The sequence below is a fragment of the Saccopteryx bilineata genome, chromosome 1 (assembly GCF_036850765.1).
Source record: "Saccopteryx bilineata isolate mSacBil1 chromosome 1, mSacBil1_pri_phased_curated, whole genome shotgun sequence".
Lineage (NCBI taxonomy): Eukaryota > Metazoa > Chordata > Mammalia > Chiroptera > Emballonuridae > Saccopteryx > Saccopteryx bilineata.
In genome coordinates, this window is record NC_089490.1 from 105,572,346 (window position 1) to 105,594,638 (window position 22,293).

Here is a 22,293-nt window from a genome sequence, read left to right on the forward strand (position 1 = left end):
TGGGGCCCCTTCAGAAGCTGGAGCCCAGGGCGCGCACCCGGTGCACCCACCGTTAAATCCACCTCTGGCTTCACTTCAGCCACTGATTGTGGGCAGTGCCAGGCCCACAGGAGTCCACCTCTCAGCCCTTCCCAACCACTCACCACACTGCACCCAATGAGGCTTTTAAAAAATTTAAAAAAAAACAAATGTTGGTGAGCATGTGAAGAAATCCTTGTGTACTGTGGGTGATAAGGTAAAATGGTACAACCCCTATGGGGAATGGTATGAAAGTTTCTTAAAAACATTTAAAATAGCTGGACCAGGCGGTGGCGCAGTGGATAAAGCGTCAGACTGAGATGTGGAGTACCCAGGTTTGAGACCCTGAGAATGCCAGCTTGAGTGCGGGCTCATCAGGTTTGAGCAAAGCTCACCAGCTTGAGCCCAAGGTTGCTGGCTCGAGCAAGGGGTTACTCAGTCTGCTGTAGTCCCTGGGTCAAGGCACATATGAGAAATCAATCAATGAACAATTAAGGAGCAGCAACAAAGAATTGATGTTTCTCATCTCTCTCCTTTCCTGTCTGTTCTTATCTGTCCCTCTCTCTGACTCTCTCTGTCTCTGCCACAAAAAAAGAAAGAAAGAAAGAAGAAAGAAAGAAAGAGAGAGAGAAAGAGAGAGAGAAAGAAAGAAAGAAAGAAAGAAAGAAAGAAAGAAAGAAAGAAAGAAAATTTAAAGTAGAACTGCCTTATGGGCCTCGGTTGGTTGGCTCATCAGTAGAGCGTTGGTCTGGCATGTGGAAGTCCTGGGTTTGATTCCAGGTTAGGACACACAGGAGAAGGAACCATCTGCTTCTCCACACTCCCCCGCCCCCCTCTTTCTCTTTCTCTTCCTCTCCTGCATCCATGGCTCGAATGGTTTGAACGAGTTGGCCCCAGGCACTGAGGATGGCTACATGGCCTCACCTTAGGCATTAAAATAGCTCAGTTCTGAGGTCGCCGGTTCAAAAAACCCTGGGCTTGCCTGGTCAAGGCACATATGGGAGTTGATGCTTCCAGCTCCTCCCCCCCTTCTCTCTCTCTGTCTCTGTCTCTCATTCTCTCTCTCTCTGTCTCTCCCTCTCCTCTCTAAAATAAATAAATAAAAATAAATAAAAATTAAAAAAAAATAGCTCAGTTGCCAAGGAACAGAGCAATACCTCAGATGGGCAGAGCATCACCCCATAGGGGGCTTGATGGATAGATCTCAGTTTGAGTGCATGCAAGAGTCTGTCTTTCTGCCTGACCAGGTGGTGGTGCAGTGAATAGAGCGTCGGACTGGGATACAGAGGACCCAGGTTCAAGACTCCGAGGTTGCCAGCTTGAGCGCGGGCTCATCTGGTTTGAGCAAAGCTCACCAGCTTGGACCCAAGGTAACTGGTTCGAGCAAGGGGTTACTCGGTCTGCTGAAGGCCCACGGTCAAGGCACATATGAGAAAGCAATCAATGAACAACTAAGGTGTCGCAACAAAAAACTGATGATTGATGCTTCTCATCTCTCTGTTCCTGTCTGTTCCTATCTATCCCTCTCTCTGACTCTCTCTCTGTCTCTGTAAAACAAACAAACAAACGAACAATAAAAAAAAAGAAAAATAAATAAATTAAGAACTGCCTTATGATCAGCAATCCCACTTCTGGTATGTATCCAAAAGAAATGAAAGCAGTCTTGAAGAGATATTTGCAAACTCCTGTTCACAGTAGTGTTATCCATGAGAGCCAAGAGGAGGAAGCAACCCAAATGTCCATCGACAAATAGACAGATTAACCAAGTATGTTATATACATAAATGGACTATCATTCAGCTTTAAAAAAGAAAGGAAATGGAGCAATAGAGAACTGTTACACAGACCCACCCCTGGATTTTCCTGTAAGACTATACATTCCTTTTCGAATTTAACCCAGTTTGAGTTACGGTCACTTGTATTCAAAAAGATTCCTGACTAACTCAGAACTGGAAGTGCATTGCAATCCTGTGAGGTAATTGTTTTCTGTTTTATTTTATTTTTATTTTTATTTTTTACAGAGACAGAGAGTCAGAGAGAGGGATAGATTGGGACAGACAGACAGGAACGGAGAGAGATGAGAAGCATCAATCATTAGTTTTTTGTTGCAACACCTTAGTTGTTCATTGATTGCTCTCTCATATGTGCCTTGACCGTGGGCCTTCAGCAGACCGAGTAACCCCTTGCTCAAGCCAGCGACCTTGGGTCCAAGCTGGTGAGCTTTGCTTAAACCAGATGAGCCTGCGCTCAAGCTGGTGACCTCGAGGTCTCGAACCTGGGTCCTCCGCACCCCAGTCCAACGCTCTATCCACTGCACCACCGCCTGGTCAGGCTCTGTTTTATATTTTTAACTGAGGTAAAATTTATGTATAGTGAAACATGCAGATCAATACAATCTTCCAGTTCAATAGGCCTATGAGGTAACATTGTGCTGAGGACATTTTGAGTTGCAAATAACAGAAACCTATTTGAAGTGGCTTAAGGGAGAAAAGGAGCGGAGGAAATTATTATATAGATATATCTCTGGGAACTTGAGGTCTCCACTGCTGCATAACAAATGACCACAAATATGGCAGTTTATAACAACATCTGTTTATTCTCTCCCAGCTCAAGACTAAAATCCAGCCTGACCAGGTGGTGGCACAGTGGATAGAGCATCGGTCTGGGACACAGAGAGCCTAGGTTAGACTCCAAGGTCACTGGCTTGAGAGTGGGCTCATCCAGCTTGAGCGCAGGGTCGCTGACTTGAATGTGGGATCATTGACATGACTCCAAGGTCGCTGGCTTGAACCCAAGGTCACTGGCTTGAGCAAAGTGTCACTTCTCTGCTGTAGACCCCGCCCCCGTCAAGGCACATATAAGAAAGCCATCAATGAACTACTAATTGATGCTTCTCATCTCTCCCTTTTTGTCTGTCTGTCCCTATATATCCCTCTTTCTGTTTCTTTCACTCTCTTGCTTTAAAAAAAAAAAAGACTTGGCCCTGGCCAGTTGGCTCAGCGGTAGAGCGTCGGCCTGGTGTGCAGGGGACCCGGGTTCGATTCCCGGCCAGGGCACATAGAAGAAGAGCCCATTTGCTTTTCCACCTCACCCCCTCCTTCCTCTCTGTCTCTCTCTTCCCCTCCCGCAGCCAAGGCTCCATTGGAGCAAAGATGGCCCGGGCGCTGGGGATGGCTCCTTGACCTCTGCCCCAGGCGCTAGAGTGGCTCTGGTCGCGGCAGAGCGACGCCCTGGAGGGGTAGAGCATCGCCCCCTAGTGGGCAGAGCATCGCCCCTGGTGGGCGTGCCGGGTGGATCCCGGTCGGGCGCATGTGGGAGTCTGTCTGACTGTCTCTCCCTATTTCCAGCTTCAGAAAAAATACAAAAAAAAAAAAAGACTTAACATCCAGGTGTCAGCTGGGCTGAGTTCCTACTGAGAGGCTCTGTGGAAAAATCTACTGCTTCCCAACTCATTCATGTAGTTGGAAAATTTAGGTCCTTGCTGTTGTAGGTCTGAGGTCTCCATTACTTTCTGCTGTGCCACTTCTAGAGGCCACCTACAGATTCTTGCCACCTGGTCCAATATGCAGTTCACAGCCATAGTTCTCAATGGGAAGGGGAGTGATTTTGCCACCCAGGGAAAATTCGGGAAGGTCTTCTAGAGTAATTTGGGGTTGTTATAATGGGGGGGCCAGGGATGCTGCTAACAATCCTACAATACACAGGACAGCTCCCACAACAGAGAATTCCCTAGGCTCAACTGTCAATGGTGCCACAGTTGAGAAACCTTAATAGACACTAACAAAGAGGATGCTTAAAGAAAATCAGAGTGCTTTTACCAGAAGAAGGGGGCCTAGATCTTGGCAAAACCCACAGACTCCACCACAAGTACAGTGCCTGGTCTAGATGAGGTTTTCTGTCATTTTTATCTTCTTCCTTTTTATTCCATCCTTGACTATTTTCCCTCTCTACTCCTGACTCCAACATTTTCACACCCATCATCTTAGAAATAAGCTTTCCTCCACCTGGTCCATGAAGACACGTTACCACCATGTCTCCCGCAACCTTAAGCCTTCTTGGAATCCCATGTCCCCCTTGATGCCTTGAATACTGAGGAGTTGCCTTCTTTCCCTGACTCCAAGCCACACTCACCTGCCATTCTGAACACATCATAACTGTAAGAAGGCATGTGACAGTAAATAAATGATGTGTCTGTTGGATTTGCATACTTCAGCCCTGAGTACCTAGATGATCCCATATATTCTTTTTTGGCCCCAAAATCCACTCCCTAGATATCAACGATAATACCAAATTCATGCCATAGTGGCTTTTCTTTCTTTTCTTTCTCCTATTTCTGTCTCCTCTCACCATGACTTTACCCTGGCTACAACTCTTTCTGTTTGTTTCTTCTTCTCTCCTCTCTCTTTAATTTTTTTAAATTTTTTTTTATTCATTTTAGAGAGGAGAGGGAGAGACAGAGGGAGAGAGAGAGAGGAGAGACAGAGAGAGAGGAGGGGGGGAGGAGCTGGAAGCATAAACTCTCATATGTGCCTTGACCAGGCAAGCCCAGGGTTTCGAACCGGCGACCTCAGCATTTCCAGGTCGACGCTTTATCCACTGCGCCACCACAGGTCAGGCTCTCCTCTCTCTTTTAAAATATGGTTTATGTTCAATGGTTCAAAATTCAAAAGGCACCAGAGGAATATGCAGAATCCCTGTCTCCAGTTCCCTGGTCCCTCACCAGAGGCAACTATGTACTGTCACGAATTTTTTTGAAAATCTTTATGGAGATACTATTTACAAGCAAGAACATACATAGATTCTTCTCTTATTTTTCCTCTTTTTTTCTTTTTTTAAAGAAGCAAAAGATAGTATACTATGCACATGACTTTGCATCCTACTTTGGCTTATTATATTTTAAAGTTATTTGGAGATACGGCTTTTAGGAGGTAATTAAGACTAAATGAGGTCATAAGGTAGGGTCCTCACATGATAGGATTGGTGGATTTATAAGAGAAAGTGAGAGAGGTCTCTCTTTCTCTCCTTGCACAAGCATGGAGGAAAAGCCATGGAAGAACAGCGTAGGAAGGGAGCCATCTGCAAGCCAGGAAGAGGGCTCTCACAAGAACCAACCCTGCTGACACCCTGACCTCAGACTTCCAGCCTCCAGAACTGTGAGAAAAGACATTTCTGCTGTTGAAGCCACCCTGTCTGTGATTTTTTTTTTGTGGCAGCCCTAATCAGACTAATAATGCTGACTATATCCTATTCTAAGTGTTTTACGTGTAGTAACTTATTTAGTTCTAATAAACACCCTGGGAAGTCAGTACTATTATTATTACCCCTATTTTTCAGATGAGGAAAACCTAAGCACAGAGATACAAAGACACTCCCTGAAATCCACTTAGTCCATTGGTGCTGGCTCAGAATCTGAATCAAGGCAGGTTGGTACTGGTCCATGTTGACCACTTACTGAGCACTTCCTGTATGCATTTATATGCATTACCTTATTGGGTCCCTAAAACTCTATGACTTGGGTATAATAGGAAACTGAGATAGAGAGGTATTAAGAAATTGGCCAAGTTGACCTAGGTAGAATGGGTAAAGCTTGCTTCAAACAGTTTGATATCAGAGCCACTCTCTTAAACACAAAGGAGATTTCAGAGGAATTTTTTGCATTCTGTCTTCTCTCTGTAGTTACCCTAGAGAAATCTATATAATGCTAAGAAATTTCCTTGCTACATTTAACTTTAGAACAATGCACTCAACTAACCCATAAACTCTTTACAACATATTTTATAGTTCTAATATTTCTATAAATAGTTTTTATTGGAAAAATAATGCAAAATTGGCTCAGATAATTTCAAGTGATCCAGCAGAATGGTGAAATATCAGAAAAAAGAGTAGACTCATCCTCAATTTCACAATGTTGAATGTTTGCTCAAATGTCACCCTCTCAGCTTGACCAGGTGGTGGCGCAGCGGATGGGGCATTGGACTGGGTGCGGAAGACGCAGGTTCAAAACCCTGAGCTCTCCGGCTTGAGCGCAGGCTCATCTGGTTTGAGCAAAGCTCACCAGCTTGAGCCCAGTTTATAGCCTCCCTGTCAGGGCACATATAAGAAAGCAAACAACGAACAACTAAGGAGCCGCAATGAAGAATTGATGCTTCTCATCTCTCCCCCTTCTTGTCTGTCTGTCCCTATCTGTCCCTCCCTCTGTCTCTGTCACACACAAAAATGTCACTCTCTCAATGAGGCCTGTCCTAACACTTTACTTAAAATTGTACCCCTTTGTCACTCCCACATTCTCTTACTCTCAGACCTTCCTAATCTTGCTCAGTTCTTTTCACTTACCACTTTCTAACTTATAGTATGTTTTCCTGTTCATTATTTTGGGTTGTTTTCTATCTTCCATGCTAGAATTTGTTTCTTGTGGACAAGGACCTTTTTTCTTTTAAATTAAAAAAAAACAAAAACTTTTAAAATCATTTTGTCCCCTGCTCTGTCCTCCAGCACCAGTAGGCCAGGGCACCAAATAGGGGCTCAGTAAATATTACTTGAATGTTATTCTTTAAGGACTTATTTGTTGTGTCGTAAGTTAAAATTTCAGCTCAGTACAAAGTTTGGAGAAAATAGAGGCACAAATTATTTATTTTCCTTTGGCATTGCTTTTCAGTAAGTCAGCAGTTTTCAATTGATATGCTGCAAGAATTTTTAAAACATGCAATACCTGACAAGTTAGGGGCACTGACCTCTTTTCTCTTAGATTGTCAAATAAAATAAAAAGACAACAGCCAACACATCAATAGCCATGTAGTGTGAATAAATCAAAATTATTCCTTTTGGGGGGGGGGCAGACTGGAAAAGAAACATAATTTTTGTGTATGTGTGTCATCGAATTTTAGTGATTAGTTTATATGTGCCATGAGGTGAAATAGGTTGAAAAATCACTGGAGTAAATAATATATTCTAATGTTTCACAATTTAAAAGTTGTATAAGGTTAGACAATGAAAAATTGGCTCTCCACCCTATTTCCCCTACTATCTTATTGTTTCCCACCTTGGAGATAACTAATAATATCAGAAGCATCAATTCTTTGTTGTGACACCTTAGTTGTTCACTGGTTGCTTTTTCATATGTGCCTGACTGGGGGGCTACAGCAGTCCGAGTGACCCCTTGCTCAAGCCAGTGACCTTGAGCTCAAGCCAGTGACCTTGGGCTTCAAGCCAGCGACCTTTGGGCTCAAGTCAGTGACCATAGGGTTATGTCCATCATCCTATGGTGAACCCGTATTCAAGCTGACTGAGCCCCTGCTCAAGCCTGCAACCTTGGGTTTTGAACCTGGGTCCTCTGCATCCTAGGCCAAGGCTCTATCCACTGAGCCACCACCTGATTAGGCTATCAGTTTCTTCTTTAACTATATATATCCCATCTTTTTCTGCACAAATATTACATCATATTCATATGTACACACTGTAGTACTTTTTTTTTAACTCAACAATACAGGACAATTAAAAAGGAATAGATAGCCCTGGCTGATTGGCTCAGTGGTAGAGTGTCGGCCCCGTGTGTGGAAGCCCTGGGTTCGATTCCCAACCAGGGCACACAGGAGAAGTGCTTCTCCATCTGCCTCTCCACCCTTCCCCCTTTCCTTCTCTCTATCTCTTTCCCCTCCTGCAGCCAAGGCTCCAATGGAGCAAAGTTGACCCAGGCGCTGAGGATGGCTCCATGGCCCTCACCTCAAGTGCTAGAATGGCTCTGGTTGCAACAGAGCAATGTCCCAGATAGGCAGAGCATCGCCCCCTAGTGGGCATGCCACATGGTCAGGTGCATGCGGGAGTCTGTCTCTCTGCCTCCCTGCTTCTCACTTCAGAAAAAAAAAAAAGAAATAGAATGGAATATTTTCAAAAATGAGTTGTTCAGAAATGTGACTCTGTGTGAACAATTAAGATGCACCTGGGGACACATCAAGAACCTTGCATTTCGCCTGACCAGACGGTGGCACAGTGGATAGAGTGTCAGACTGGGATGCAGAGGACCCAGGTTCGAGACTCTGAGGTCGCCAGCTTGAGCAAAAGCTCACCAGCTTGGACCCAAGCTCGCTGGCTCGAGCAAGGGGTTACTCGGTCTGCTGAAGGCCCGCGGTCAAGGCACATATGAAAAAGCAATCAATGAACAACTAAGGTGTCGCAACAAAAAACTGGTGATTGATGCTTCTCATCTCTCTCCGTTCCTGTCTGTCTGTCCCTATCTATCCCTCTCTCTGACTCTCTCTCTCTCTATCCCTGGAAAATAAACAAACAAACAAACAAACCAACAAAGAACCTTGCGTTTCGGTTGCTTCTTCCTTGTAGTCAGTGCCAGTGAAGTATAATAACACAGAGTGCTACCATTATAGCCATCCACAATGGTGTGCCACAGGGGCTGGGATGGATCAGCCCATGGGGGCACGTTACACAGGAAGGTTGCATACTGAGCATCTCTAAGATCGGGACACTTCCAGGTTGGTTTTGAATGCATGTCTATTATAATGTTGTATTATCACCTGACCCGGTGGTGGCGCAGTGGATGGAGCATCGGACTGGGATGTGGAGGAACCAGGTTCGAGACCCCGAGGTCGCCAGCTTGAGCGTGGGCTCATCTGGTTTGAGCAAAAGCTCATCAGCTTGCCTGACCTGTGGTGGCGCAGTGGATAAAGCGTCGACCTGGAAATGCTGAGGTTGCTGGTTTGAAACCCTGGGCTTGCCTGGTCAAGGCACATATGGGAGTTGATGCTTCCAGCTCCTCCCCTCGTCTCTCTCTGTCTCGCCTCTCTCTCTGTCTCTCTCTCTCTCTGTCTCTCCCTCTCCTCTCTAAAATGACATATTTTAAAACCACTCCAGCATTTGAACTGATGTAGGAAAAAAGTCTGATAAAAATGACCTAATTTTTCTTAGCTTCTGTTTATTTAAATTCCTTGACCACAGTGATGGGGTATGGACTGGTTTGGTCTAGGTTTCATTGAACTTCATGATGTTGGTTCCTTTACCAGAAGAAAGGATTCTGTTTCCAGAAGGAAGAGGAAGGGGATGCTGAGTAGTTACCTGTGTCCAGATGTCCACTGCACACATCGTTGTCATTCTGGCAAGGGTCATGATGAGCACACTCCAACAGAGTCAGGCCTTTTCTCTTGACCTTTGGACTGTCTGAGTTAGTATTAGAGGAGTCTCAGCATTTTTTCTTTTTAATTTTTTAAAATTGTGGTTTTTCCACCTGACTAGGCTGTGGCACAGTGGATAGAGTATCAGACTGAGATGCACAGGACTCAGGTTCAAAACCCCGAGGTGGCTGGCTTAAGCGTGGGATCATACACATGACCCCATGGTTGTTGGCTTGAGCCCAAAGGTTGCTGGCTTAAAGCCCAAGGTCACTGGCTTGAGCCCAAGGTTGCTGGCTTAAAGCCCAAGGTCACTGGCTTGAGCCCAAGGTCACTGGCTTGAGCCCAAGGTTGCTGGCTTAAAGCCCAAGGTCACTGGCTTGAGCCCAAGGTCGCTGGCTTGAGCATGGGGTCACTCACTCTGCTGTAGCCCACTGGTCAAGGCACATATGAGAAAGCAATCAATGAACAACTAAGGTGCCGCAATGAAGAATTGATGCTTCTCATCTCTCTCCCGTCCTGTCCGTCTGTATCTGTCCCTCTCTTTGTCTCTTTCACTATCTCTTGTCACACACAAAAAATTTTTTTTTGGTTTTCCTCTCTCTCTCTGTCGCTCTAAAATCAATCAATAAAAATTGTGGTAAAATGCACATAAGATAAAGCCATTTTAACCATTTTTAAGTGTACCGTTCAGCCTGACTTGTGGTGGTGCAGTGGATAAAGTGTCGACCTGGAATGCTGAGGTTCGAAACTCTGGGCTTGCCTGGTCAAGGCACATATGGGAGTTGATGCTTCCTGTTCCAACCCCCTTCTCTCTCCCTCCTCTCTCCCCCTCTCTCCTCTCTAAAATGAATAAATAGTCTTTTAAAAAACTGTACAGTACAGTAGCTTTAAGTACCATCACATGTTGTACAACCATTACCACTGTCTGGATGAACAGAACTCATCTTCCCAAACTGAAATTCTGTACCCATTGAACAATAACTCTCTATTTCTCCCTCTCTGCTGCCCCTGGTAACCACCATTCTACTCTGTCTCTATGCATTTGTGTGTTTTAGATACCTCCTATAAGCAGAGTCATTCTCTTTGTTCTTTTGAGACCAGCTTATTTCACTTAGCATAATGTCTTCAAGGGTCATCCATGTTGTAGCATGTGTCAGAATTTCCTTTCTTTTTAAGGATAAATAATTATCTATTTTGTAATAATACAATAATCCACCACATTTTTTAAAATTTATTCATTATAGAGAGGGGAGAGAGAGAGAAGGAGGGAGAGCAGGAAGCATCAACTCCCATATGTGCCTTGACCAGGCAAGCCCAGGGTTTCGAACCGGCAACCTCAGTGTCTCCAGGTTGACACTTTATCCACTGTGCCACCACAGGTCAGGCACAATAATCCACCACATTTTATTTTATCCATTCATCCATCAATGCACACTTGGGTTGCCTCTACCATTAAGCTATTGCAAATATTGCTGCAATGAATACGAGTGTAGAGCCTCCACATTTTCTCAGTATTTCACTTGCAGCAATTGAAGAGTTTATGGTAGAATTCAGATCCTGAGCTCTTAGAGCTGCAACTGTGTTTGGGGAAAGTACATTGGGTGTGCAGGTTGTGGCCCTCACTCTGCCAGGGTTAGCTAGCTACATTCACATTATCTTGGGTGAATCTATCTTTCTGAGCCTCCTAGGGGCCTGGGAGTCTCAAATGAAATAATAATAATAATGGAATGGCTGGAAAGACAGTTAAAGAGGGAAACAGAAATAACAATTATGCCTGACTAGGTGGTGGCACAGTGGATAAAGCGTCAGACTGGGATGCAGAGGACCCAGGTTCGAGACCCCAAGGCCACCAGCTTGAGCGCGGGCTCATCTGCTTTGAGTAAAAGCTCACCAGCTTGGACCCAAGGTCATTGGCTTGAGCAAGGGGTTACTCGGTCTGCTGAAGGCCCGTGTTCAAGGCACATATGAGAAAGCAATCAGTAAACAACTAAGGTCTCGCAATGAAAAACTGATGATTGATGCTTCTCAACTCTCTCCATTCCTTTTTTCTTAATTTATTTATTCATTTTAGAGGAGAGAGAGAGAGAGAGAGAAAGGGGGAGGAGCAGGAAGCTTCAACTCCCATATGTGCCTTGACTGGGCAAGCCCAGGGTTTTGAACCGACAACCTCAGCATTCCAGGTCAATGCTTTATCCACTGCGCCACCACAGGTCAGGCTCATCTCTCTCCATTCTTGTCTGTCTGTCCCTATCTATCCCTCTCTCTGACTCTCTCTATCCCTGTAAAAAAAAAAAAATAACAATTATATATTTGTTTACCTCCTTTTTCCAGCTCCTGACATGAGGGAGGCCTGGAACATCATAAATGCTCAGTAAACCTGACCAGGCGGTAGCACAATGGATAGAGCATCAGACTGGGATGTAGAGGACCCAGGTTCAAAACCCCGAGGTCACCGGCTTGAGTGTGGGCTCATCGGACTTGAGCATGGGGTCATAGACATGATTCCATGGTTGCTGGCTTGAGCCCAAAGGTCGCTGACTTGAGCAAGGGGTCACTGGCTCTGCTGGAGGTCCCCCTCAAGGCACATATGAGAAAGCAATCAATGAACAACTAAGAAGCTGCAACAAGACCCTGGCCGGTTGGGTCAGTGGTAGAGCATTGGCCTGGCATGCGGAAGTCCCGGATTTGATTTCCGGCCAGGGCACACAGGAGAGGCGCCCATCTGCTTCTCCACCCCTCCCCCTCTCCTTCCTCTCTGTCTCTCTCTTCCCCTCCCACAGCCGAGGCTCCATTGGAGCAAAGATGGCCCGGGTGCTGGGGATGGCTCCTTGGCCTCTGCCTCAGGCGCTAGAGTGGCTCTGGTCGAGGCCCCGGAGGGGCAGAGCATCGCCCCTGGTGGGCGTGCCGGGTGGATCCCGGTTGGGCGCATGCGGGAGTCTGACTGTCTCTCCCCGTTTCCAGCTTCAGAAAAATACAAAAAAAAAAAAAGCTGCAACGAAGAATTGATGCTTCTCATCTCTCTCCTTTCCTCTCTGTCTGTCCCTATCTGTCCTTCTTTGTCTCTCTCTCTATCTCTGTCACAAAAAATTAAAAATAAATAAATAAATAAAATGCTCAATAAATATCTGAGAAATAAATTCTAGAATCTTTTAGTGTATTTGAATCATTGTTTAAGTCTCCTTTGTGAGAACATTGTTAACTTGTGATAATTACTAGGCTCCATCTTGCTCATTTTATTGCTCTACATGTGTAAAGATTTCTCCGGACAATATTTTCAGATAGCACACAATATTTTTAAAAATATAGAATGTAGTTACAGGAGCATCTTTCCACAGGGCATCTGGGTCTAGAAGCTCAGAACCGAAAGAAAACTCTGTTTCAACACTGATTGGCTTTTGATCATACTTAATATTCAATATTCCGTCAGGCCAATTTGGGCTCTCTTCCCCCAACTCTTTACCCCCCCATTCCCAGGCATTGACTGATTAACATTATCATTGACCATAACTCCTCATTTGCCTGATAACAGGAAAAGGACTCAATTCCCACCTTAAAGCTAGGCTCTCATTGCAAATGCAAAGACTCTTTCTGGAAGGATGCACAAAAACCTAACAGTAGTTGCCTCTATTCAGGGAGATTTGGGGGTTTAGGGATAAGGTGGGAGAGAGCCTTATTTTTTAGTGTAAATTCTTCTGTATATGGGGGGTAATTTTATGTTGTGCGTGTTTTACTCTAAAAATAAAAACACTATTCTGGAAGCAAGAATAAGTACTAACCATGTGTTCAACCTACTGTGAATCACTGGGGAAAAAGAAAGATTAAAACGGCAAAGGACCCGGTTCGATTCCCGGCCAGGGCACACAGGAGAAGCACCCATTTGCTTCTCCACCCCTCCGCCGCGCTTTCCTCTCTGTCTCTCTCTTCCCCTCCCGCAGCCAAGGCTCCATTGGAGCAAAGATAGCCCGGGCACAGGGGATGGCTCTGTGGCCTCTGCCCCAGGCACTAGAGTGGCTCTGGTCGCAACATGGCGACGCCCAGGATGGGCAGAGCATCGCCCCATGGTGGGCAGAGCGTCGCCCCATGGTGGGCGGCCGGGTGGATCCCGGTCGGGCGCATGCGGGAGTCTGTCTGACTGTCTCTCCGTTTCCAACTTCAGAAAAATGAAAAAAAAAAAACAAAAACGACAAAGGAAACAGTTCTTGAATCAGAAGATAAAGCCAGCCCAAAGACAATTATATATAAACTAGATAAAGCTGCTTCAGAAGCAATAGTGTGTCAAATCTGTCACCAACGTGGGTGCTGGATAAAATTAAGAGCGTATTCTAGTTTGGTCACTTTTTTTTTGCAGAGGAACCTATTTGGGACCTTTCATTTTCAGCTTCCTCATTTGCAACATGGAGATAATAATGCCTATCTATTATTACTAATGTAAGAGTATTTGGAGTTTCTCAGGGGACTTTGAAGAATGTTGGGCAGATAAAATATATTATGCTCACTTTGTTAAAGATGACGCTGCCCACATGGAAGCCTGTCACCCAAGTGATATTAATGTGTGTTGGGGGTGGGCTGTGGGCAAGCAGGATCCTTATAGCCTGGGGCTTGGTTTTAGGACTAAGCCTTTCCCACCCTTTTTGATGTGGGGTGGTACAATCCAATTATGCCTCAAATAAGTGACTTTGTATTAGAGACTTCTCTATTTTGTATATTGGATTAAAGGTTTTGATTTCTACACTATAAAATGGGGGCAGAACAGGAGCTTGCTCTCTTGGTTCCTGAGATTAGCATTAGAGAGCAGAGAGCAGAGAGCAGAGAAAGGCCACGTGCAGGAGGCCTGGAGAAGCAGCCAAGGTGGCGGAGTGTTGAGTGAAAAGCCAGTTTGTGCAGAGTTTGTGCAGAGAGAAGGAAGGAGATGAGGAACACAGGTGAATAAGTCTGGTGAGCTAGAAACCTATGATTCTAGGAAACTTGGATAAGTCAGTAGCTTTGTGAGCACTGAATGAGTGGGTTTTGGAGCCCAGTGTGTGTTTTTACTTGCCCACCGGGTGCAAGCTAGGATTAAAGATGATGGCCCACCAGTTTTTGGCTTCATTGCTTCTTTACTGACTGTCCAAATCCAATGCAAACCTCCATAATGAATGGCCGCGATGGAGGCTCCTGGCCCTACAAAGAACACAGCTCCCAAGGGGAGGCAGAAACCATCTGTTGAGTGTGTACTATGTGCCAATTATGTTGAGTGCTTACATTTATTGAATCTTCATAGCTATTGTGCTGTTCTTGTTTATAGAGAAGGGGGAGGCTCAAAGAAACTCAACTACTTGCTCAAGATCACACAGCTAGTGAGTGCTAGAATCAGGATTCGAATTCAGGTCTGTCTAATGACAAAGCCTGGTTCTCTGCTCTACTTACCAGGGGTTGCAGTCACCAGGACGGACACTGTGGGAACTTTTTGAGGCAGGAGGCAAGCCTGACTAGAGGGCATCAGTCGGAGCAGCCTTGCAGGTGCATCTCCCAACCACTGGCCATAGGCAGTTTCCATGTCTACCTTTCCATCCATACCAACACCAGCATTCATTTTATTTTATCTTGCTTGACATACTTAGTTCACTGTGTTTAATAGACTACAGAAAGTTCTACAAATAGGTGACCCAGTGTTATAATCACCTTTAAAATGAAACATGGAGTTTGTATATGACTCAAGCAAATAGTTCTAATAATAGAGAAATCAGAATTGGGAAAATTGCTTTAAAAATCTAACTCCCAGGGCCCTGGCCAGATAGCTTGGTTGGTTAGAGCATTGTGCTGAAGAGCAGAAATTGCCAGTTCAATTCCCGGTCAGGGCACATACAGGAATAGATCGATGTTCTTGTTTCTCCCTCTTTCCCTTCCTCTCTCACTAAAATAATAAATAAAATTTAAAAAAAAATCTAACTCCCAGGGCAAATTGAAACAATCAATCAGGAAACTCAAATAACTAGAATGTTTTTTAATGTATGTTATGCTTTTCAATTGATGATTGATGTTATGTGATGGGTTGTTCACATTAATTCTTTTAGGCACTGAGCCAGGTGCTGGGGACCCCAGGTAAATCAAACACAGAATTGCCTTTATAAGTGGGGAAGACGTTGTTAGTGTCAAAGGGTAGCTTCGGGGACTTCACTTCTCTGCTCCTTCCAGCCTGCCAGCCACCTTAAGTGTTTGATATGAGCAGTTGTCGTTTCTCAAGCTTACGTGAAGTTGGTAAACCCGCTCCATGCTCTTTTCCTACACCATTTCTGCCCCTTGAAGGCCCTGGAGGAGACCGTCTGGAGCTGTGCCAAGTGGGCACCAACAGTGCAGCATGAATATAACGATTATGGAAACATCAGGTCCAGGGAGCCCAGCCCTGGAAGATGAGTCGAGGTAAGCCAGCCAAAGAAGCGTGGTGACGGAAGGGGAAGCCGAGCCAGCTTCCTAATCTCTGGCCCAAGGTGACCTGGCTTCGCTGAGTGCTCGCTCTGAGGAGGCGGTGAGAGGCACAGATTAATGAAGGGCCTCCTCCCCTGGTGTGCTAAGGAATTTGTCTTCTGTCTTTCAAATCCTTGAACATTTCATTTTGTTTTATTCTCCTCTAAAGTCCTAGCTCCCATCACAGTGGCTGGTTGGCTGGTAGCCAATATCAAATGTGTGTGCTGTATGGAGGCAGGTTTTGGGGAGCCACGAGAGGCAGAGATGTCACAGACCTCCCTGGCTGCAGGACTGAAAGTGGAGAAGAGACTAGAGCCTAGTGCTATAATGGGTGGAGGTACCTGAGTATCAGGCTTTGTGATCCTGGGCAATGAACATACCAAGGGTCTGGATTTCCATCTGTACAATAATATAATAATAATAGTAGTCCCTCCCACATAGGGCTCTTGTGCAGATAACATGCAATGATGTGAATGAAGTATTCAGCAGGATGCCTGGCTCATCTTAAGTGCGTCAAAAACCGTTGGTATATGATAGGATGACTCAGGTAAGCATATAACTCTCAGCTACTTTTGCCTGGGTATTTAAAAAAAAAAAAAAAAAGAAAAAGCCATCATTTTAGTTAAATGTGTGCTTTAAGTAGAGAAAAAGACAACTCCAATTAGAATTTTACTGTCAAAACAGTAATTTTAGCATAAGTTGACCAGCATGGTTTTAAAAGAATCTGTGAAACAATCATTCCAACTGAACAAAGAAAATGTGGACCTGGCTCACAGGAGGAAGGAACTTTTCTTGGCCTTTAAAAGGTCCTGGCTTAGTTATATTAGTTACTACAATAGACTGCAAACACCTGGATGGAGGTTGTTATTAAGATTCACTTTTGCTTTGTACAGTGTCTGATTTTAAAAACCTTTCTTTCAGCTTTTATTTGTTTTCTGTTTTTAGGCAAATAAACATCTGGTGTTTTCCAAGCGACTCTGGGTTACTCCAAAGAAAAGCAGGGAATAAGCTTTTCCACAAATCCAGATAAAAACAAAGGGCCTGCACCACTGCCTCACATCTGGTGACCAGACAGGTTCACTAAATCTGAGCTGGGATGGAAGTTCCTCAAGACCAAGAAAACACTACAAAGCTGGATCTGGGCTGGATGCTTAACATATGTTAATTCACTGAAAGAAGAAAGAAAAGGCACTGGTTGAGAACAGTGACCCCACCTGCTGTGGCACAATGTGGTTTTGTTTAAAAAAATCACTCTCAGGTAGTAGGGAACTTTCATTCATTACTACTGGCAGCATAGATGAGCACCAGCATTCTGGAAAAGCCATTTGGCACATAATGATATACACTGGAACCTTATTCATAATATTTTAAATAAGAAATAAACTAAATGTCTAACAAGGAGGACTAGTTAGGCATTTAGTACAGTAGCTCTACTGGAAGGACTATTATATTACACCAGGGGTCGGGAACCTTTTTGGCTGAGAGAGCCATGAACTACACATATTTTAAAATGTAATTCCATGAGAGCCATACAACAACCCGTGTACGTTATGCATTATCCAATAAAAATTTGGTGTTGTCCTGGAGGACAGCTGTGATTGGCTCCAGCCACCCGCAACCATGAACATGAGCAGTTGGAAATGAATGGATTGTAATACATGAGAATGTTTTCTATTTTTAATGTTACTATTTTTTTTTTTATTAAAGATTTGTCTGAGCCTGACCAGCTCGTGGCGCAGTGGATGGAGCATCGGACTGGGATGTGGAGGGACCCAGGTTCGAGAACCCGAGGTCGCCAGCTTGAGCGCGGGCTCATCTGGCTTGAGCAAAAAGCTCACCAGCTTGGACCCAGGGTTGCTGGCTCCAGCGAGGGGTTACTCGGTCTGCTGAAGGCCCGCGGTCAAGGCACATATGAGAAGGCAATCGATGAACAACTAAGAAGTTGCAACGCGCAACGAAAAACTAATGATTGATGCTTCTCATCTCTCTCCATTCCTGTCTGTCTGTCCCTGTCTATCTCTGCCTCTGTAAAAAAAAAAAAAGAAAAAGAAAAAGAAAAAAAAAAAGATTTGTCTGCGAGCCAGATGCAGCCATCAAAAGAGCCACATCTGGCTCACAAGCCATAGGTTCCCGACCCCTGTATTAGTTTTTAAAGATAATGTTTCCTCCCTCCCTTCTTTCTTTCCTTTAATACTGAATTTCTACAATGTCCCAGGCACTGTTCCAGGCTTGTTGGATGCATCAAAGTTGGGGAGAAAAGCAAAGGTGCTATTCTAGTGGGGTTCACAGTCTGGGAGGAGGGATGTGGGAGCAGGAGACAGACTCTAGGGCAAGTTGGAAGGCTGTCAGTGCTATGTAAGACCAAAGAGTGAGGTGTAGTCAGGGTGAGGATGTGGTAAGTAGGCTTCTGTTTATATCAGCGGTTCTCAACCTGTGGGTCGCGAACCCAGTGGGGTCGCCTAAAGCCATCGGAAAATACATAATGCATATCAGGTATTTACATTCCGAATCATAACTGTAGCAAGAGTACAGTTATGAAGTAGCCACCAAAATTATTTTTTGGTTTGGGGTCACCGCAACATGAGGAACTGTATTGTGGGGTCACGGCATTAGAAAGGTTGAGAACCACTGGTTTAAATGGATGATGTATGTTATGTCTCATTCATTGGCAAAACCTGAGGAGAGGGTAGGAGCCAGGAAGTTATCTGGATGGAAAATACTAGTAGAGCACTCCCCCCACCATCCAAAAATAGAGCATTCCTATGAAACCTATTGTAAGCAATTACCATTAATTGATGAGAAAAGAAAAATTGAGCATTCCTAGACCCCCCAAAATAACCTACCAAATAATAAAACCTATAATAACACTAACATAATAGTAAAAGCAGGACTGCATACAAAAATGGAGGTAAAGCGCAGATGCTCACAAATAGTTCAAAGCTGTGGCAACCTGATGCTGCGATGCTGAGTGAGTTCCCAGGTTAGGAGCTTGCTGGGGCTGCGATGCTGGGTGAGTTCCCAGGTTAGGAGCTTGCTGGGGCTGCGATGCTGAGTGAGTTCCCAGGTTAGGAGCTTGCTGGGGCTGCGATGCTGGGTGAGTTCCCAGGTTAGGAGCTTGCTGGGGCTGCGATGCTGGGTGAGTTCCCAGGTTAGGAGCTTGCTGGGGCTGCGATGCTGGGTGAGTTCCCTGGTTAGGAGCTTGCTGGGGCTGCGATGCTGGGTGAGTTCCCAGGTTAGGAGCTCGCTGGGGCTGCGATGCTGAGTGAGTTCCCAGGTTAGGAGCTCGCTGGGGCTGCGATGCTGAGTGAGTTCCCAGGTTAGGAGCTCGCTGGGGCTGCGATGCTGGGTGAGTTCCCTGGTTAGGAGCTTGCTGGGGCTGCGATGCTGGGTGAGTTCCCAGGTTAGGAGCTTGCTGGGGCTGCGATGCTGGGTGAGTTCCCAGGTTAGGAGCTTGCTGGGGCTGCGATGCTGGGTGAGTTCCCTGGTTAGGAGCTTGCTGGGGCTGTGATGCTGAGTGAGTTCCTAGGTTAGGAGCTTGCTGGGGCTGCGATGCTGGGTGAGTTCCTAGGTTAGGAGCTTGCTGGGGCTGCGATGCTGGGTGAGTTCCCAGGTTAGGAGCTTGCTGGGGCTGCGATGCTGAGTGAGTTCCCAGGTTAGGAGCTTGCTGGGGCTGCGATGCTGAGTGAGTTCCCAGGTTAGGAGCTTGCTGGGGCTGCGATGCTGAGTGAGTTCCCTGGTTAGGAGCTTGCTGGGGCTGCGATGCTGGGTGAGTTCCCTGGTTAGGAGCTCGCTGGGGCTGCGATGCTGAGTGAGTTCCCAGGTTAGGAGCTCGCTGGGGCTGCGATGCTGGGTGAGTTCCCAGGTTAGGAGCTTGCTGGGTCTGCGATGCTGGGTGAGTTCCCAGGTTAGGAGCTCGCTGGGGCTGCGATGCTGGGTGAGTTCCCAGGTTAGGAGCTCGCTGGGGCTGCGATGCTGGGTGAGTTCCCAGGTTAGGAGCTCGCTGGGGCTGCGATGCTGGGTGAGTTCCCAGGTTAGGAGCTCGCTGGGGCTGTGATGCTGAGTGAGTTCCCAGGTTAGGAGCTCGCTGGGGCTGCGATGCTGGGTGAGTTCCCTGGTTAGGAGCTTGCTGGGGCTGCGATGCTGAGTGAGTTCCTAGGTTAGGAGCTTGCTGGGTCTGTGATGCTGGGTGAGTTCCCAGGTTAGGAGCTTGCTGGGGCTGCGATGCTGGGTGAGTTCCCAGGTTAGGAGCTTGCTGGGGCTGCGATGCTGGGTGAGTTCCCAGGTTAGGAGCTTGCTGGGGCTGCGATGCTGGGTGAGTTCCCAGGTTAGGAGCTTGCTGGGGCTTCGATGCTGAGTGAGTTCCCTGGTTAGGAGCTTGCTGGGGCTGCGATGCTGGTTGAGTTCCCAGGTTAGGAGCTTGCTGGGGCTGCGATGCTGGGTGAGTTCCCAGGTTAGGAGCTTGCTGTGTCTGCGATGCTGGGTGAGTTCCCAGGTTAGGAGCTTGCTGGGGCTGCGATGCTGGGTGAGTTCCCAGGTTAGGAGCTTGCTGGGGCTGCGATGCTGGGTGAGTTCCCAGGTTAGGAGCTCGCTGGGGCTGCGATGCTGAGTGAGTTCCCAGGTTAGGAGCTTGCTGGGGCTGCGATGCTGGGTGAGTTCCCAGGTTAGGAGCTTGCTGGGGCTACTCTCAGATGCTCACTGGGCACACTGCCTCTATAACGCTCACTGCAAAACAAACACTAAACATTATTTGTATTTCTTTCAGATAGTGCAAACATGTACTAAGGTAGGTTTTGGGTAAAAGCAAAGTGGCTTTAACATGAACTTTAGAAATACAGAGGATACCTGATACAGAAACACAGTTTGCAGGATAAGATTTTGGATGATGCTTTTGTTTTCTTCTTTCCTCCATGCCTTTTCTAATTTATCTTAGTGAGCAAGTTTCAATGTTTAAAAAAAGCTTAGGAGAAATGAAGCTTGGGCCCCCGGCAGTCCCGCCCACCGCCCCGCCCCACCGCCCGCGCCCAGCAGGGGGCGCGCGCCCTCTACTCTAAGTCCCTCAACCCTGGTGTCCCCACAAGGCGTCGCGCTACATGGGCTGCGCGAAGAGCAAGAACGTGGCGATGGCGGCAGAGCCTGAGCCGAAGGCCAAAGGCGAGAGCGGCCCGGGTTTCCGTCCGTCAGGTATGATTGAGGGAAAGGCGCGGCACTAGGGCGCGCGACCGAAGCGGGCGTCCGGCGCCCTCCAGACGGCCGCGCCGTCCGCCCTGTGGGAGCAGCACCCCGGAGCCCTGGTCCTTGCTGCACTGGCGCCGTCGTCGCGGGCCCGACGGGCGCCAACCTGGAGAGTCCAGATACCGGCGAGGCCAGCCCTGGGCCTCGGAGTTCCCCGGCGGCGGTGAAAGCGACCTGCTCGGTTTACTCCAAGAAACGGAGGCTGCCCGGCAGCTGTGGGAGGGGAGGAGGTGGCAGAGGGAACGTGCGGCCGCACCTGCCCGCCGACCGCTCGGAAACAAGCCCGGGGTTACTCGTCTCATTGGCCCACGCTCTGGTCAGGGCCACCCTTGTTGCAAACACCAAGCACTAAGAGAAATACTAGAGGGGAAGGAACCACACATCTGACGGCTCGCAAGGAATTCACCTTCACCCCTCAAAAAGCCTGGACTCTGATCCCAGGGCGACAGAACCCCAAATCCGAGGAGGTTAAGCGCCAAAGGGCATTTAGGCCTGTGGAACGGGAGAGTCTGACAGGGTGGGGCTTGGGGCCGGTGTATCCCGAGCCTGCACACCCCGTACTGCGGCAGCAAGAATGCCCTGGCCGGTTGGCTCAGTGGTAGAGCGTCGGCCTGGCGTGCAGGAGTCCCGGGTTCGATTCCCGGCCAGGGCACACAGGAGAAGCGCCCATCTGCTTCTCCACCCCTCCCCCTCTCCTTCCTCTCTGTCTCTCTCTTCCCCTCCCGAAGCCAAGGCTCCATTGGAGCAAAGATGGCCCGGGCGCTGGGGATGGCTCTGTGGCCTCTGCCCCAGGCGCTAGAGTGGCTCCGCTCTCAACAGAGCGACGCCCTGGATGGGCAGAGCATCGCCCCCTGGTGGGCATGCCGGGTGGATCCCGGTCGGGCGCATGCGGGAGTCCACTTCGCCATTTCCAGCTTCAGAAAAAGAAAAAAAAAAATGCTATCAGACAGATCCCTCCCACCCCTCTAGATTCTTAGGCACGTTTCCTGCACCACCATCCCACTGCACCCTTTCAGTTAATCACTGAAACGAAAAGGGTGCTTGTATTTCCTCCACTTTGCAGATGATGGTAATAATGGCTCACAGTGACTGGGCACTGTTTAAAGTACTTTATATGGATAACCTTTCATCCTATCAACAGCACTTTGAGAGGTGTTTCATAACCCCCATTTTATAGATGGGGAAACTGAGCCACAAAGAGGATATCAAATTTGTCCAAAGTCCCACAACTAGTGTTGTAAAGTAGCATTCTGCGGGTTTACGTAGAGACACCAAGGCAGGATACAGAAGAATTTTTAGGAGGAGATTTATTAATAAGCCGGCTACATATGACTTACATGGGAAATAGCTAACCCAAATCGTGTGCAGCCCCGAATATAGCTCTGAGGCTGGTTATATACCTTTGACCACATACAGGTTGGGGAAAAAGGAGGGGGAGCATGACACAATCATTAACAAGCTTATAACATTTGTCTACTCTA

The 22,293-nt window shown here is 46.9% G+C and overlaps 2 protein-coding genes, 1 long non-coding RNA gene and 1 other non-coding gene across 5 annotated transcripts in view; 3 read left to right on the top strand and 1 right to left on the bottom strand.

Moving 5' to 3' along the window:
* Window positions 1-17,174, top strand: part of LOC136326762 (uncharacterized) — a 76,414-nt gene extending 59,240 nt beyond the window's left edge. The window contains exons 4-6 of one of the 2 annotated variants that reach the window (XR_010729515.1): window positions 15,422-15,535; window positions 16,022-16,127; window positions 16,526-17,174. This is a non-coding gene — a long non-coding RNA (uncharacterized lncRNA). Of the gene's footprint in view, window positions 1-11,467; window positions 12,210-15,421; window positions 15,536-16,021; window positions 16,128-16,525 lie in introns of those variants that run through there. The other variant, XR_010729514.1, reaches the window with a different exon arrangement.
* TRNAT-CGU (transfer RNA threonine (anticodon CGU)) lies at window positions 7,526-7,601 on the top strand. The gene has a single exon. It is a non-coding gene; the product is annotated as a tRNA-Thr (tRNA).
* Window positions 17,175-18,503: 1,329 nt separating the features above from the next.
* Window positions 18,504-20,489, bottom strand: LOC136319274 (basic salivary proline-rich protein 2-like). The gene is made up of 2 exons (XM_066252599.1): window positions 20,423-20,489; window positions 18,504-20,224 (listed from the first exon to the last, which is right to left on the bottom strand). Exons 1-2 carry the CDS (start codon window positions 20,487-20,489, stop codon window positions 18,504-18,506), a joined length of 1,788 nt encoding a protein of 595 aa, XP_066108696.1.
* A 181-nt stretch (window positions 20,490-20,670) lies between these two features.
* LOC136319275 (thioredoxin reductase 1, cytoplasmic-like) overlaps window positions 20,671-22,293 on the top strand; it is a 48,687-nt gene continuing 47,064 nt past the window's right edge. The window contains exon 1 of the mRNA XM_066252600.1: window positions 20,671-20,761. Within this exon, the coding sequence (XP_066108697.1) occupies window positions 20,671-20,761 (91 nt within the window). The remainder of the gene's footprint in view (window positions 20,762-22,293) is intronic.